Source organism: Falco biarmicus, chromosome 20 (genome assembly GCF_023638135.1).
Source record: "Falco biarmicus isolate bFalBia1 chromosome 20, bFalBia1.pri, whole genome shotgun sequence".
Classification (NCBI taxonomy): Eukaryota; Metazoa; Chordata; class Aves; order Falconiformes; family Falconidae; genus Falco; species Falco biarmicus.
In genome coordinates, this window is record NC_079307.1 from 1,440,242 (window position 1) to 1,458,248 (window position 18,007).

The 18,007-nt window shown below is 42.6% G+C and overlaps 1 protein-coding gene across 5 annotated transcripts in view; it reads right to left on the bottom strand.

Moving 5' to 3' along the window:
• The window catches only part of APLP2 (amyloid beta precursor like protein 2), a 47,670-nt gene that overhangs the window by 23,526 nt on the left and 6,137 nt on the right, over nt 1–18,007 (bottom strand). For all 5 annotated transcript variants that reach the window (XM_056322744.1, XM_056322743.1, XM_056322742.1 and 2 more), the window contains exon 2: nt 525–698. In XM_056322744.1, the coding sequence (XP_056178719.1) occupies nt 525–698 (174 nt within the window). The remainder of the gene's footprint in view (nt 1–524; nt 699–18,007) is intronic.

The window sequence follows — 18,007 nt, forward strand, 5'->3', positions numbered from 1 at the left end:
GGATCAAGGCCAATACGTTACAGTATATCTGGAGCATGCTGAAAGGAGATTACATCTTTTACAATAAAGCATAAAGAGCCTAAAGACACTGGCTACATTTTGGTGAGAATATTTTTCTAATACTCCGGCTGATCTGAACATGTCACCGAGAACAACAAGGCCATGTACTAATTAGAATAGGCGTCAGGTTCCATTTTGCACAACATGGAGCAGATGCTGGTTAACCAGCTCAGAGGCTGAACGTTTGAGGAAACCCCTGCAAACACAGACACGGGCACCTCTCTGACTTACAGACCGAGGACCTTCTGTGGCGGCATAGTTGATCTAAATCAGAGGTAGCTCCTACAGCCCACTGCAGTGTCCTGCCTGCTCCTCCTGGGCTATAAGCCACCAACACAATTCAGGGAAGTGAACTAGTCAAAAGCAGGTTAGTCTCCTGAAGGGTGAATTTGCTACCGACCAGCTAAACTGGAATCCAATTCCTTAGCAGCAGTGACGATTCAGGATCTCACAGAACAACTCACCTCCTGGCAGTACTGCAGAATATCTTCCTTTTTTCCAAAGCAGCTCTTGGTCCCGGACGTGTCAGGTTCCCATTTCCCAGTCTGGATGTTCACATGCATGTTTAGCTTCCCACAGAACATGGCAATTTGAGGCTCTGCCACTGCAAACCCTGTCCCAGCATTGGCTGCGAGTGCCTGTGAAGACAAACAAAAACAAAACATGTTGATTGCATTATCCGATCAAAAGCAGAACACATAAACCCTCTGGCATCTTCTCAGAGAGCTCCTGCTTAATCCAGAATATCAGCGGTATCTTGCAAACTATTTCATAACAGCATCCCTTAAAGCTCATGAGCCCACCACACAAAAAAAGGTGTTTTGTTTGTCCAAACTCTGTTTTTATTATTGCAACAGCTTACCAAAACCAAGAGTAATTCACACTTAAAGGTTGCGCTCACAAAGGCCAAAACAGATGTCCAAAAAACTTTAACTGATATTTGAAGACAAATAATACTAACAACTTTTGGCGGAGCTAACACTCCATGAGCTTACATGCAAAGCGGGTATTGCTACTACTAATCAACTGCTTCCCACTGCAGGAATGCTGCTCAGACTTTGAAGCCATATGTTTCTCCCAAAATCTTCAAATATTAGAGACAGAAAGACCTAAGCTTCTGGCTCAAACACCAAGTAAAGATGACTTCTGCTGAATCAGAAAAAACTAGCTGTTGCAACCAGCCCCTCAAAGCCCCCTGTCTCTCATTCTGCACACTCCTGTGGGTGTTTGTACTGCCTGGTTTCTGATGTGTATTCTGTGCACTTCCCACCCTGCACCAACAGACAAAAACCCGACAACCCAGACCCACATTTGGGTCAAACTGCAGACTGATCAATGAAAACAAGGTCAGGTTTTCTTTCTGAAATCTTGCTGCCTGACCAAAAGAAAGAAAGAGATTAAATTAAACTGCAGACGGGTTTTTTCTGAAAAGCCTGACTGGATGCTGGGAGCTGAACATCCTCTCCCTACATAACTACTAGCTGTTGTGAAAGAATTAGAAGAAAAAAAAAAAGAAAAGAAGAGGTATGAGGCAAAAAACAGATGAACTCCTAAATCGAAAGCTCTTTAAGGTGTTTAAGGGAAGGAAATCCATTTCAACTACTCCAGACGAGGCAGATTAGAAACTGCAATGCAGAGAGGCTTCACAGCACCGCTGCCCCTAAAGCTGCTTTTTTCCTGGCAGGCAGCACTACCCTAGGCCACCAGTCCTGCCTTCACGTTTAACTTTTCATGCACTCAAACATGCAGACGTTATTGTGGGCACCGTTCACCCCCTACTGCCTACAGATCCCCATCATCTCATATTATCAATACGTGTATGCTTAATGCAAATAAAGGAGAGCAAAGCAAAGAATTCAGCTGGACAACCCCTGCGTGCAGCTCCTAGTTGCTGGATATTAAGAAAAAATTAACTCCATTATAATTAGTTCATTTCTCCCTCTCCCAATTACACACAAAACCACTGCCTGGAGGGAAGACACTTCAACACTAAGGGAGAGGAAACGATTGTTTAGTGCTGAACACATAGCTAGTGCTTGGGGGATAAGACCAACTTGAGGCACAAAAGCATAAATTCACATGTCAGCTTCAGAAAAATTACCCCTCGAGTTTTACAAACTATTCAGCTGCACATCACTTAAGGGAAACAGTCCTATACAAGCAGCTTCTAGGTACTCTAACCCTTTCACCCAACAGACACTCATGACAGCAAGTTTTAGCGCAGTTGACAAAGCAAAGAAATACTGAACTATATATAATAGATACCAACATTGATGTGACCCTAACAAAACGTTTCCAAGTTCACATATACTTTCAAGTTTAGTGTAGATACATTTCTCATACTCTCCATCCTAATGAAAACAGGACAGTTACGTACTTCAGGTACAGGAGGACTTCTGATGAATACACTGAGGCTGGGTAACAGGGTGCAGTCACTTTGTTCCTTCAGAAATCAAACCACTTAATAAACACATGCTTCTAACAAGTGCCAACTGATATCAGGCAGCAACACCTATGCTCTTGCATGGCTTCCCTCCCTGCCGTATCATAGAATTGTAGCATCGTTTAGGGCGGAAAAGACCTTTAGACCATCAAGTTCAACTGTTCACCCAGCCCTGCCAAGCCTACCGCTAAACCACGTCCCGAAGTCCCACATCAATGCATCTTTTAAATCCCTTCAGGGATGGCGAGTTAACCGCTTCCCTGGGCAGCCAACACAGAACGATCCTTCATAACACACACATACAAACTTTGTCAGAGGGCCTTTTTATCTCTCTCCAAACACACACCCCTTTGGTACCAACAACCACTTTCCAGAGAGCACAAGACTTGACATGTTCAAGGAAACAATCCACAACACAATTCTATTTTATGACAACACTGCAACTACATCCAAGAGTCAAGCTGAATTCTGAAAAGAAAAAAAAAAGGCAAGATCAAGTATGCAGAAAGCATTAACCCTCCTAAGAAGAACACAGTGCATCAAAAGAGAATAAATTGTACGTGTTATGAACGGTTTGGAGATCATTAGCACTGCCTATGCATGAGATCTTTGTACTTCAAAGCAAACCTAACAAGTATGCAGCAAAATAAGGTAACTGCATAAGCAGGAGAGGTGCAGGCTCCAGCTGGAGAGGCAGAAACCGCCATAAGCACGCCATTCATAACAGCTCTTGCATGAGCAAAACTCCTGTTCAAACACATACCAACCTCCTGAAATCATGCCCACCCCCTGTTTACATACCGATGTGAGCCGGTGGGGGGTTTTGCCATCTCTCTCTGGCCTGACACCTCTGCACTGTGGCAAAGGTATCATTCCTCCTCCCTGGATTGCTCACATAGTTTACATATCAGTCGAGTGCTGTTGCTGTAGCTACCAGAACATGCTAAGCCCCAATTCACAGCTGAACAAACAAGACTAATTACTTGCTTGATTTCATCAGTTTTAATCAAATGGAATAAATCTTTTCTTTAATTGCTTTGTTGAGTAAGTTAATGAACTTTGATATATTTTGAATCTTTAACCCTGTGACCTGCAAGATAAGATTTTTGAGGAAGGGACTTCCATTTGTCACCACTGGCGATCCACTCCAGCCACCTATCACAGCAGTTATTTAATTTTGCATTTTAATCTCATTCTACCTGTTCTGAAAGAATACAGCACAGCGAAATTCATTAGTACCAGTGGAGGCCACACCATTAATGCTGCTACCGAAGTAGTGAAGAAAGTCACCTCCAAGATTTTTTTGGGGGACAAAGTCATTTTCTGTTGCTCCCCACAATGGCCTTCGATGTGTCAAAAATAAAAGCAGATCGCTTGGGCTGACGATGCCTCAGGTTAGCTAGTCTACATTCAAGCATCATTTTGCAAAAGGAGGTTTGGGGAACACATAAACCAGCACAAAGCTTGGGATAAGGCCATGTCCTTAGCTAAGCTCTTCAGTACTTCAGAGAATTCATCCATACCACACTGCAGAGGGATGAACAAACTGACAGCGCATTCTTCTTTGTGAATTTCCCAGCCATAAATGGAAGCAGTCGCCTCTTTTTGTGCTGGAGAGCAACTATTCAATCCCTTAAACAAGCAGAGTGACAGCTCGAGAGGTGCAACATGCACAAAATGGAAGAGAGTTCATCCAGTTCTGTATGTCCTTGGGAAACACTATTTTAGTAGTTATCCTATTAATAGATACCCATAACATGAGAGCTAGACAAACGTTATCTGGGGAAAGACCGTCAGAAACCATTACTTTCCTCACTGGCACTTGCATTTACAAGATGTTTCACGATAAATCCCATTCTGCCTTTTGGTGTAATTCTGTAATCCAGTTTGCTTTCCAAGACCACAGAAACCATGATTCCATAAACACAAAAATCTCTGGCCAGGTCATGCCACTTAAATTCCTCACCCTGTCATGCAGTGCCTGATTTACGGTCCCAAAACATTGGAATTCAAACCTCTAAATCACTATCACTGATGGTCATGTCTCTGCCCAAGTATCCTGTTTTCCATTTACTACCAGACTCCTCAGCTTGTGACAGTGGGTTTGATGGGTGAGCTTGCTTTATCCATCCAGAGGCCTGGGCTCTACGTGGTAACAAGGGTCATGTCTTTCCTTCTTACCAGTATCTACCCATCGCAAAGGAGGGATGCCAGGCTAGAGAGATGACGGGCTTTGCATGGCGCAGTGACGTTCTTTCAGGAGGGTTTTTTTGAGTTTAAACCGCTTCTGCTCTCTGGTGTGCCTCTACTTCAACTTCAGTTTCTACTGCAGCTGGGAACAATATCCAGAAATTCCTATCAGTTTAGGTAAAATAAGGAATATTTTACATCTACCCCCAGAACGCATAGCGATACATTGCAGCTCTGATTCAGAAAGATGTAAACATGAAAACCGCCCCCTTGTTCCTTGCCTCTGATTTCCAGGATCTGTTAAACCTCATCACAACATACCTTATTTAGCATGTTGCCTATACAGCTACCGAATGTTATTCGGGAAAGCCTTCTGGCATGCGGCTGGGGACTTCAGGACTGAAGGGGGATTGGAGTTTCTTTCTTTTGTAAAGACAAGTTGATCATTACGGTGCACAGGAACGAGTTCCTCAGAGCTTTCCGTAATAGCACAAAGGTATCTACAAAATGTCACATTTAACTACATTCTGAATTTTCTGTGAGGTCAAACATTACAGTGACCTCACCCATCTGATCAGATTAGCCAGCATACGAGTCTTTATTCCAGCAAAATCGGTGTGGACGGGAGCTTAGCAGGAGATCTTAAGATTGCCTTTTCATTTATGCAGAAGAGCTGCTCTCACAGCATATGGTTTCTAAAGAAAATCTAGGAATATGCATTATAGAAAATCTGGCTACAGGGTGGAAGGACTGCAAGGCTTGAGAAGTACGGAGAGCCTGCTAGGAAAACTCATGCTGCCCGTGCTTTCCATCAGGCTTCTGCTGCAGCAATACATGAGCAGCCCTGGCCAGATAAAGGCACGGAAGATTAAGTTGGTTTAAAACTGAAACTCCAGCCTCTAGAATTTATAAGCTGCTAGGAGGAAAAAAAAAAAAAAAAAAAAAAAAAAAAAAAAGCAGCTCCAGTCGTGAATTGCGTTGACTTGGCCAGAGAACACAGATTAATAGCTGCTGAGGGCATTCCCTGCCCCAAGAGAAAATGCAGAGCCTTTTGCAGGATTGTCTGCAGGTCGGATCAGATTTCCCACTCAGAAGAGTTACAGGTATTCTGCAACTATTTGCTGCTACAGTGACCAAAAAATGCCAGGCAGTACTCTGAAAGATCGCTTGTGCTGTTTGTTTTTAATTAAGCGAAGCCTCTGAAAGTAATACTGCTTATTAAATCAGAATGCACATGAACCGCCACCTGAGGGACTTCAGAACATGCTGTTCAGCACAGTCCCTACCCAGACAAATTATGCCCCCCACCTTTACTTAATTAAAGAAAAAAAAAAGCTTTTCTGCCTTTAAAAAAACCAACCCAGAACATTTCCTACTCTATGAGGAGGCCGACACTGTGACTCTGCCTATGTCTGTGTAATATCCATAGATACGGAGGATACAAACGGAACTCTTCCGAGTCCACTGAGGAATTCTAACAGTTCCTTTGATAGAAAAATGAGCCTTGTTCCCTTATCAGCCTTCTTGTGAGCATAACCCTTGAAGGCTGGTGGCTTTTAAATGTGCGAGTATTCTAACTTTTCACCCTTTCCTTGGCTGAAAAAATCGCTAGTGGGCATTTCTCTTTCCATCAGGAGAGGCCAGCCCTTGGCAAAATAGAAATAAAAATCAGAGATGTTGCAGGCACCGACTCTACGTCTGACAGGAGGCGTGAAGCTGAAGCTTTTGGAAGGGTTAACAGTTGGGTTGGCATCATAAAGCTGAGCCGTCCCAGGTCTCGACGTGCCGCACGGCCCTGAAATCTAATGTTCGTTACCGTGAATCTCACCTGAAAGGGAATTAATGGTTTATGGCAACCCAATATTCAGGAATGCTAAACTTCAATTAAAAAGCAGGAGAAGTTGGCAGACTGACTTTACGCACAAGAACTCAGAACAGAACACTTAAAATTCCCCTGGTTTGGGATTTATAACTTGTAAACAGGAGCAGAGCTTTCAATTTGTGCTTCAAATTGTTTCACGCTTTGTTTTCCTTAGCTTCTCTTCCTGCTTTTATTCAGCAGATAGGTGGCTTGAACCCAGGAAGTCTAATGAATGCCTGACACAGCAGGCAGTAAATCTACAGACTAGCAGCTCATCCTAGCTTTATTGCTTTATTTTTTTTTAAATTGCTGATAATTACAATAATGCACATGGGCAGGGGTCCAAGACAGGAAGAATTATTGTCTGCAGGCAGATCTGGTGTGAGCTGATAATACCAGCCTGTGTTTGCTTTTGAATTTAAATGGCAGAAATCTCAGTAAAGTAGTCTTTGGCTTACTTTAACTTGCTGGAAGGGGCGGAGTTCTCATCTGCTCGTCCTTTATTGACTTTTGTGGTAGAGGATTCTGCACCAGCAGAAAATTGGAAACCACCGCAGGAGCTGCAGCGCTAGCTCGGGTGCAGTTTATATCTAGATCGCTGCTGTTGATGCCTAACACGCAGCCTTGCACGGTCGGAAGTTCGGTGACAATAATCTACATACTTTCATACGTGCCGACAGCAACCGTAGCATTCCAAAGACCAAAACGCTGCTGAAGCCTGAAGCATTCCTTACTGTTTTGGCACGCTCCTCTGCCTTTCTACGGAGAGAAGGGGAGATTTCCAAGTACCTTTCCAAGCAGCCTTTCTGCCCTTGGAATTTGTACTAATGAGGTAACAGATTATTTCCCCCTCCTCCCCTAGTTCACCATGCTCCATAAACCAAGCCTACATGAGTCACTGGGCAGATAATCTGCCTGTCAGACATTTGCACTCGGGAACAGCCACGGTCAGATAGAGAAAGCAGCACTGCAGGCAGTACTGGTGCATAGCTACGCTCAGGGAGCAGCAACCAAATTCGGTAAAGCCACGATTCAGCATCCTCGTGGCTTCCTGCAGTTGTTTGTGTAACACGGTTGCCTTTGGCATCCTCTTTTCTACCCTGGGGAGAGACAAAGTTCAGAACAACTCAGTTGGAGCCTTCCCTGAATAAACGTTACTGTACCCAGAACAGTGTCCTTTAAGAAAGATTAATGGATAGGCCTCCAGCTTTCAAAACTAAAGCTTGTGTGTCACGGCTAGGACGGGAACAGTGCACCACAAAAGCCACCCTAAAAAAATAAGGGCAGGAAAAGCGGCAGGCAGTACTAGTATGCCATTAATAATCCTTCCACAGTGCGCAGGTAGGTCCCAAGATGCTTAATCAGTCAGGGCACCTTCCGCTCATCGGAGGAACATCAGGAACGATTTTCATGCAAAGAATCAGACGTCTGCACTTACAGCCACTTCCCCTTTTCAGCAAAACACTGCAACGGTGCTATTTAAAGTACCTTTTTTATGGAGCGATTCTAAGACATATTACAGCACGTGGAGCTAGACCTATTTATTACTGGGCTAAACTAAGGCACAAAGTCAAGTGACTTGCCTAAGGTCACCCGTCAGTGGGCTCAGCCCGGTTTAATACTCAACTCCTCGGCGCTCCAATCTGTGTCATCATTCTGTCTTGCACAGCAAGACTAATTACTGTTGTCCCACCTGAATTATTTGGGCATCTGAACCACGGAGAGTCAAGATGTCTCGTTAGTTAGCCAGCAACTGAACACTTCAGCACAAGTTAATGTTTTCACATGTGCTAAGAATCAACTGAAGAAAATTGCCAAGGGGCAATTTTGCCTTCCTGGACAACTGGAAGGGAGATCCAAAACAAAACGTAAGAAAAGCAGCTATGATTTAACAGCGTTTCACTTTGACTCTCCTTTCAGATCTACTTGCATCACTGAGCTGACTGTTAATAGGAACTACCACCGTCCAGGACACGACACCAGCACTCAGACAGAAGGACTGCTGAGACACGCTATTTTATAAGTAACTTCTCCACATGGCTCGATAGCAAGTCCTTTCCATCTTAAGGCACGTTAGGCTACATGAGAGTTAGTGCCTATAACCACTGTGTGGTTACCAGGATACAGAGATTCCATGATACACAGGAAAGTTACATTTACAAAATCTTTCATCACTCCAAAACAATTTGTTCGAAGCAAAAATAACTTCTGGACTAAAACTCATCACAACTCACACACACACACACGATTTGTCCGCTAGCCTTCCTCACGGACAAAACCAGCAGAAAGGAGCCCGAGAGGATAATTTATCAGCATCAGGCAGGCAAAAAACAAACCCTTGCTACCGATTCCAAGTAATTTAGCATTCCAGGGGGGAACGAACCAAAACCAACCCCCAGAACCTGCCTCAAAACAGTGTGAATATTTGTTTTAGAGATCTTGTAAGGGTCACTGGGAGCTTCACAAAAAAGCCTGCAGTGGAGAGACCACTGTAGGAACCTGCGGTTACTCAGTCTAACCATGTGTCTAACCACTCGAGCAACTTGAGATAAAAAAGCTGCACAGACTGTTTTCACCCAACACACAACCATCCAAAAAGCAAGCAGGAAACTGAAGGGCATCTTTTAACAGAGCACCAAGAATTTGAAGGGGCAAAGAAAATACCTGCGGGGGAAAAAAAAAAAAGCAAGATAAAGGGAAGATAACAAGCAGGAATGCAGTTTGCAATGCAGTTTGGGTTTGGTTTCAACCATTCGTGAGCTCAGGTACCCCTCCTTTTAGAGATGTTGTTCAGTATCACAGATTGGCTATTTACACAGATTGCAACTGGTTTGGAACATGAGAAAATACTCATTTGGTATCTTAAAGTCCTGCAATTAGGCTAATACAGGAACCTCCCTGCAGCACACAGGAATAATTCACCAGGTATTGCTCTAACCACGCTGAAGCTCAATAGGTCACACTGATGGCTTTCCACCCCCAAATTCACAATCTTCTGGAAAAAAACAAAACTAAACCCGAATTAATCAGTAATTGGGCCCTCCAAACAGTCCAGATGAAACTGCAAATCTGGAAGAGGAAACCATGGGGGTTTTAAGTCTTCACTTTCCAAACCATGCTAATGACCATCTTTTGGAAAACAGGAAACCCACAACTAAAATACACGGCTGCTTTCATCTTTGCTGCTGCTCCCTGAGCTTTGCCAAGCGTATGCTGGCCCAAACCAAAATTAACAACTTGCCAAAAAAATTACGGCATGGCCTTGCTGTTTTCAGTGTCCACACCGAGGATATGTTTACACTTAGAACTTGTAAAGTTCTGTCAAAAGCACAAGTAACTTCTGTAGATTACAGGTCTATTAAAATAGCCTGCAGTTAGTACGTATTACTGAGAATGGGTAACTTAGCTCTGGCTCTTTAACACACTTAGGAAATAATGCAAATTGGGATTTTCAACCAAAAACATCCCCCACACCTTCCCACACACCACCTCCTGTTATTTATTCTGAGAACTGCTCGTGGCTTGTTATGGACCATCTTTCAGACAGCACCTGACATGGTCGCATGCAAACCAAAATCTTTTAAGAACCTTTAATGTCTAGGGGCACAAAACCCAGTGCTTTAAAACAAAAAATAAATCTTTGTATTTGCTCTTTAAAGATTCCCATTCTGATATGCTAAGTTTATTCAGTAAATGGTGGCGGTTTTTTTCTTAAATAGAAAACTTCAGTGTGACCATCACCCCAAGAAAGTTTGGTTTTCAGCTAGGTGCACATAGGAAAAGTTCCTAGCATTTATAGCTAAAAAAACAAATGCAAAAGAATTCACTTTGCAAAACCATCTCAAATTCTCACCAAAAAAAATGTTTTTTTCATTCTCTTGCCTGCAGCTATTTTTGATCCCAGTAAAGACTAATAAAACCAGTGAAAGGCTGCCAGTTTCCTTCCACTAACGCTGGCAACCCAGAGGCAAGCGAGCAAGCACACTAGCAAGCGGGAGCACGATGAAGAACGACAAGCACAAGCTTACTTAAGCAGCAAAGAGGCTGAAGTGCGCGAAGATGTCTGGGAGCAACACTTCTCACTTCCAAGAGTCGAATGGCAAAAGCTTTATTGGTTTATTTTTAAGCTTGTCACCCAGCAGCCAAACATCTCGCAGAGGGATCCTGGTACCTAGCAGAATTCAGGCTCAAACCTCACAACATACTTCCTTCTTCCAAAGCAGAAGATAGAAGGTGGACCTCTACGTATCCCTCAGAGCTTTATTTATTTATTAAACCTAGATTTAGCAGTCTGACACATGTGTGAAGCCACATGACAAAAAGCATTTTGAAGCAGCCCTAAAGTTTTGTCAGCAGCAGGGTCACAGAAAGCGAAGGACCTCAGTAACGGCTTAATAGATCGCAATTTTTTTGCTCTTAAAAAGCAATCCTGACTCATTTAGTCGCATTTTACTTCTGAAGCATTAATTTATCAGCTGGGGTTTAATAGTCACAGCATCATATCGTAGCTAAGCTAGCATACTGAAACTCTAATGGATGTATTAAACAGTTCTTTCAAGGGAAGCAACAGATCTCTACTTAGGATAACTGCTTAATGCTATTAGAAAATTAAGTGGTAATTTATAGCACAGACTAAAGCTGGCTAGGTTGAGATCCCCTTTACTGATTTTGCCGATCCAGAAAGTAAAACTAGTTTAACAGAAGCAAGCCTAGAACCTCAAATATTTCAGGGCTAACACAACATTTGCACAACATAACACTGCATAACATTTAATTGCCTTTGGATGTTATACAAACACACCCAATTTTCACATGTCGAGTTTTATAGCGCTTCAGTCTATTGAGCTGTGTCAGACAGCGTAGCATCGCATGGAAATAAGCAAAATGGGAGAACCGATTTTCGTCTTTGACAAAATGAGATTTCAACTTGTTAGCAATTTCTTCTGGGTTTCAGTGGGAAGAATGAACTCTGTGTACGTCGATAGCCATTTCCTTGAGGTTTCCTTAAGCATTTTCTGGACATTTTCAAGGTAAGGTATAGAAAGTAGTGGGTTTTTTTCTTTTCTGTCTACTTCGCTGAACTACAATTGAACATTAGGCTGGTAGAAGTTATATACTGCAGCTGCACACACCTGATGGTCAGTTCTCTGATGAGTTTTAAGAAATGTGACACTTCAGTGAGGGTTTCGAAGCACAAAACCATCACAAGCTGAAAGCTTTATTATAAACGTGGAAGCAAAAACTACCTGTTCTGCAACAGCGAGGGAAATAGCTCTTTGAAAGAGAGCAGGCAGAACAGCTTTAGACAATCTAGTTATGCCTTAAAGAGGCAGAGAACTTCCATCGCCTCAACGGAAACTCCTCTCTGAGGTCTCCAAAAGGTACTACTATTTTATTTATTATTTTTTTCAACCCTTTGTACAGGCTGCCCATCTTAGCAGCAAATTAGTATTTTTTTCCTTCTTTTTTTTTTCCGTAAAGACTTGGTATTCTCCAGCTGGAGGAAGAGTAAAGAAAAACTTCCAAGACGTGTTATTTTCAACACCAGGATTCCAAACAATTCTTTATTTTCCTGCTTGGAAAAGGCTATCAGTCAGTAGAAGAGAATTATTTACTTTTTCTCGAAGAGGCTTTTTTGCCTGCTCAGATGCTCTTGTCCCATGTGATAGACCCTTGAGTGAGAACAAAACCACTGGCCAGCTCTCACAAACAGGTTTTACTTTCCTTGACCCTACCAGCAGACACGGGCACAGGAATGGACATGCTGACTTAACATGCAAATCCCATCACTAGGGTGGCGGCTGAGGGAGTAGATTGATTCGTGTATTGATGCAATAGGCCACTCACCATTTTCCTAGCCATAGGCTGAGTAGTTTCAATAGAGCTTTCACAAAGTCAAAAGATGAAAATATTGCATCAAATTCTAACCCCGGGGAGTGGTGGTTTTGTTTTTCCACTAGTTGACTTGAGACATGGCCCACTAAGGAGGCTTTTTTAATGGGCCATTGGCACCCAAAAAAGCTATACCGAAATTATAGCTCGGCAATACAACAGCATGAGAGAGTCAGAAACATTCCACAGTCTCACATCCTTATTTTGGACGTAATTTTTTAAAAACACAAACAAACAACAAAAAATAACCACCAAAAACCAACACCCCACAAAAACCCTTGAAAACCCAAATGAGCTCCTTAACAGACTATGTCTTAATTATCTTTGAGGCTGCCTCTCCCTGCAGAATCCCCAGCTAGCCTAGACAGCAGCGATACCAGTACTAAATGAATTCGTGTTATGAGGCGAGGAACATTCAGAAGACTGTGAATATTGCATTGAGAATTTTTGTATCTGATTGTAATACCAGTTTGAGGAGGAAAACAGGTTAGGTAACCAGTAGAAAATGAATTCATGTGTGTCAAGGCTGTGGGGCAATTCTAAATCCTGGACAGCAAAGACAAATGAACTAGCTATCCACGTGCACAATTCCATTAGAGGTTGCCTGTATTTTCATAGTTATACCTATCAATACAAGGGATGTGACTGTAAGCCTAGAGAGGCAGGAATAATAAGAACAGCCTTCTGCTTTGGGGCTGCTATTTGTTCCCAGAGTTAATTCTCACCACTACAGGAAGCATCCTCACAAATACTGCTACGTACACGATTTTAGGTTTCACTCCTGAGCCAAGGTGTTGCAGAGGGAACCAACTACCCATTCATATGCAGGAGAAAAAATGAAAGCAAGAAAGTCTGTCTGCAGACAACAATAGGCCAAGTGTTTCCACATGCAAACTAAGCCCCAGTTTCATCTTTCTGCAATATGAGCATTTGAAATTTGGCTTGAATTAAAGATGTTCACATCCTGATGCATTCCAACAGACTGTACCACTCCAGCATGTTCAGCCTGTCTGTATCTTTATTTTGTACTTTACATGACATGTGGTGTATTTTGCAGCTTAATGGCTATTTTAATCCTCTTCATCACTGAAGAACGTCATCCTAGCCGTGATGTAGATACATACTGTTAGATGGATGCTGCTCAGAGATGTATTTGAAGAGATATTCCAAAGCACAGAAGTCATTCCAAGGCAAATATTACAAAACAGAAATCTCAGCTTTACTTGATCTGGAGTATTTAAAGCTAGCTGCTATAAACAGTAAGAGTCTACCAGCCCCCTGTTACAGCACAAGAAGCAGCTTACAGGCAGGTCAGCAGCATCCTCTTAAAAAAAATATATATTAATAACTATGTACATGGCAATGCATCTCCAAGTCAACACCAGGGGAACAGCAGCTGAAAGTTTCACTACAAACCGCCGTGCACGTTAAGCCCATCGTAGTTAACTTTGCTGCCAGCTGTGGCTAAATGTTTCTTCTGCCTCAGTTATATGATGAAAATAAATCTAATCATCACAGGCTATTAAATAAAACACCAGAATAGCGTGAGTAAAGCTATCAGCCACTTACACAATGGGGACTAATGATTTAACTTCTTGCGAAAACATTAAAATTTTTGTTAAACTGTTAAAACTGTAAAGACAGTGACAGGAAATATAAAAAGCCAAACTGAAACCAAGGGCAGCAAGGCAAATGAAGTCAACTCATCTTTCCTTTTGCCTGAAGCAAAAGGCCATTTAGAGTCTTAGAAAGCAGCGCTCCTGGCTTCTCTTCTACGGTATAGAGGAATCTCACAGCCCAAAGTTTCGTGGGTGTCTTCACAGCACTCTTTTTTGGAGCGACCAGTTTAGCTGTCTGCATACACACGCCTCGAGTATGACACTGGCATTTCAGAACAGTAATGCTCTTGAAATACATCAGCATCTATTACAAAAGGACTACAATGATGCATTCTAGTCAGTGCCCTGCAATGAAAGAGGGAATTAACATGCTATAGATGCCCTGTGGAAAAGCTCCCATACGGTTATACTTTGAAAAGTATTCTTCTCATCACGCTAATTCCCATGTGAAGCAAGTTGCAGAAGCTTGCTCAAAACAACTGAGCACAACGAATCCATCCAAACCTAGGAATTTCAGCCTCAACTTCAAAATGCCTTTTGTCTGTATTGTGGGTTTTACATTTAAGCAAATTTGAAAGAAGATTTCCTGCCATCTTAACAGCCCTGCTACATTAGGAATCCAGCTCTACTCGCTAGTCTTCCTTGAGGCCACACTGCTGAGTGAAGGACCTGGTGGACAAAAGGACTTTGAGGTGATCAGCTGGTTGATGTTTATTTCTTTGCAGCTCAGCCTGAGAAACAAAGACACTCTGAAGCGAGATGCAAGCAGTTGAAACGAAGCATTAATGCATCTAAAGCACAATGCTATGGATTCAAACGTATGGAATGATTTCAGCTCTTGTGGTAAGTTCTTACAAACTCAAATGTATCTTGTACATGCATGCAGTGAAAGGACCAATAAAAACAAAAGCATAAGCATGTAGCCAGAAGGTGAGGGACCCAAGCAAATCACAAGCCGTGATTCAGGCCATAAAGCCAGCTGCAGGGATACAGCAGTGCAAAATATTACATTGCAGCAAGCCTGCACTCTGGCAGGCCATTCATCTCCTGCCTTTGTTATTGGTAAATTGCTTCCGAGAAAGCGGCTGTTGCCCTAAACAGAATATCCACATACTGACTAGCTTTGTTGCAGAGCAAGTACTGATGCAATTTGAACAAGACAGCATTTATCAGGAGTGACAAGGGCAGGAGCACTTTTCTTTTTTTCCTCCCCTTCCTGTTTTTAAAGCCTCCAGCGAGTCTCCTCTCTCTTGGCTGTGGCACGATGCTCTGCCCCAGGCCCAAGCTTCACACATCCTCAGGAATACCGTAAATGCATTCCTTGACCCTCGTCAAGAATTCACTCAGCCTTTTCTGGGGTCTGGCTCTTGCCCAGGTAAGCCCGCAGCACCGCGTACATTCGTGTCTGAAGGCTGAGCTCTAATACACTAATACGTCACAAACACAAAAATCCCAACTTCTTTGGCTGGCTACCAAGAAAAGAAGAAAAAAACAAAACCAAAACCAAACCATTCTCCGCTGCTCAACATTTCCAGTGCTGAGGCTACAAGGCTCTACTTAAAGACACTGGAAATTAAGTAGTTACTTGAAACCCTGCAACAAAAACTACTTAGAGGCACTTAATCTTATTGCAGCAGTCCAAATGGGAGCTGCAAGCATCCTGCTCCACTCAGGAGTAATAACGGGTTTCAACGATAACATGCACCCTCAACCATTTCTCAGTCTCCCTTTCTTCCCGACAGGCAGCAACGTTTAAGTACATGCATGAGCACTGCCATACCCTGCACTTCAGGTCTAATCTTCGACCAAGACCGCTAACACAGGCTAACGTGCTTAGCTTGGATCCCGACACCGTTTCATTCTTCAGGGTTTCTAAACGTGTATGTGATCTTGCTGCATAAAACAAAACAGACATCAAATTCAATTTCTTCAGCAAGAGCTTTGATAAATTATGCAGAGAAAGACTCACGTTCAAATGCAGATATACTCACTGGGAACTCAAACCACAGGTTTGAATCAACATTTTGCATTTAATCTTTTGAGAGGAATACTTAGCAGATTAAAGCAAATCTGCCCCTCTCTATTTCAGGCCACAATTATTGTAAGGCTACCAGCATAAGTAGTCAACCAGCGTTTGGTATTAGTGAATTATACTAATTCATGCAGATTCCTCTAGGACCACTTTTGGCAAGTTACTGGTCCCAATATGAATGGGAAAAGATTAAACACCGATAAAAAACCCCCTACTACTAAACTCAAGACCTGGCAACGCGTCATGCCAAGTCCAAAACCATACAGAGAATTTGGTGATTAAAAGCTTTATGCTGGAGGTTACCATACATCTAAGCAGAGACCAGCTTCTGTTGTGAATATGCAATCCAAATCCGCTTGAAACCTAACATGAGTGCATAATGTTTATTGCAACAGATGGCATAGGCAAGATTTTTCCTTTTGTTGCTGTCACTTCACACTACGCAATGACATCATAACTAGTGGGATTCATCAACCCAAAATCCAGAAGAAAAGGGACAAAGCTTTCAGCAGGGAGCTGGAGCTAAAAATAACATAAGAGCCTTTAAAGGAAAAGGCTCAAAGATTAAAAATGCAAATGTTTGACTTTTGATTTAAGCATCTCAGTAATGACGTTTGCATAGGGCAGCTCCTGGAAAACACCAAGTAGTTTTCCAAACCTGTTTCATCTTTGCAACAACATCATCAGAAGATGATTTTTGAGGTCTCCTCACTGACTATTTTAGTGCTTTGAGGTGGCAGATTAAAGAACCCAAGCACAGCATCTGCGTGAGAAAATGCAAGCTGCTGCTGTAGTAGAGAGTTAACAGAATAATAAAACTCTAATGCAAGCATTAAAAAAAAAACCAAAATAGCGACCAGAACACGTCAGGCATTTGAAAAGATGACCCAGGCAGCAAATGTTTGTTGGAGGAAAAGACCTAAATGAGTAAGGGAACTTTCAAGGTTAAACATGACTTTTATTTAAACATGAAGTCGTCACCAAGATGATGATAATTAGCCACTCTTAAATGGAAACTTTACTAAATATCCACCTACTGTTCCAGCAAGGAGGAACCACAGCCCCAGACATCTGTGTGCTTGTGCGCGCTTGTCTCCCTCTCTCCGTCCTTGACCTGAATCAAAATACACTTTTGACTGCTGTAATTTTGTTAAAGAGAAGCTTACTGTATGAAATTACTTAAATGCATCCCTGTCACTAAGCCAAAGCCTGGAACCTGAGTGCTGAAGCATGTTTATCATCCACACCGCACCTCTGCACGATGCCACATATTAGCAACACTGTCGATAGCCGAGGTGAACCGTAACGCTACCGATGACTCGATGCCTTACCCCGGAGCAAAGACACACGGAGCTTTACCGAGACAACCAGGAAAGAAGAGTCAGCTCCCACCTTCTGTGGTTTTGGGTGGGGTTTTTTTTCAGGTTGCATCCAAGTTGTGCCAGCAATTTTTAAGCCCTCCATACATGGAGACTTGTAAAACTTGAACTCAAAGTCGTCATTTCATAGTGATTTTTGGTTAGTCTCAAAGCTCAGAAAAGCCATCCCAGCCAAACAATTATTGATTTTGTCTCCTCTGTAAACTTCTCTGAATCTCACGCACTGCACAGAATAATGTCAGACCCCACTTCATCAGCTGAAGGGCTTGTTTAGCCGCAACAACCTGCCGTACTGCTCACCTGTGCAGCAAAACCTGGCAGTTGAAGTAACCAATGAAACTTTCCAAGATTAAGAAGAGGAATCCCCCAAAAGGCACCATCAAAGATGACTAAATTAAACTCTATAGCCAGACACTGCTCAGCAAGCTTGAGAGCTAAGATTTCCCCTAAAACCACTGCTAAAAGATGTTACGGCAAGGCCTAACACAGTCATCTTTAAAACAAAAAAAATCCACAGGGGAAAAAAAAAAA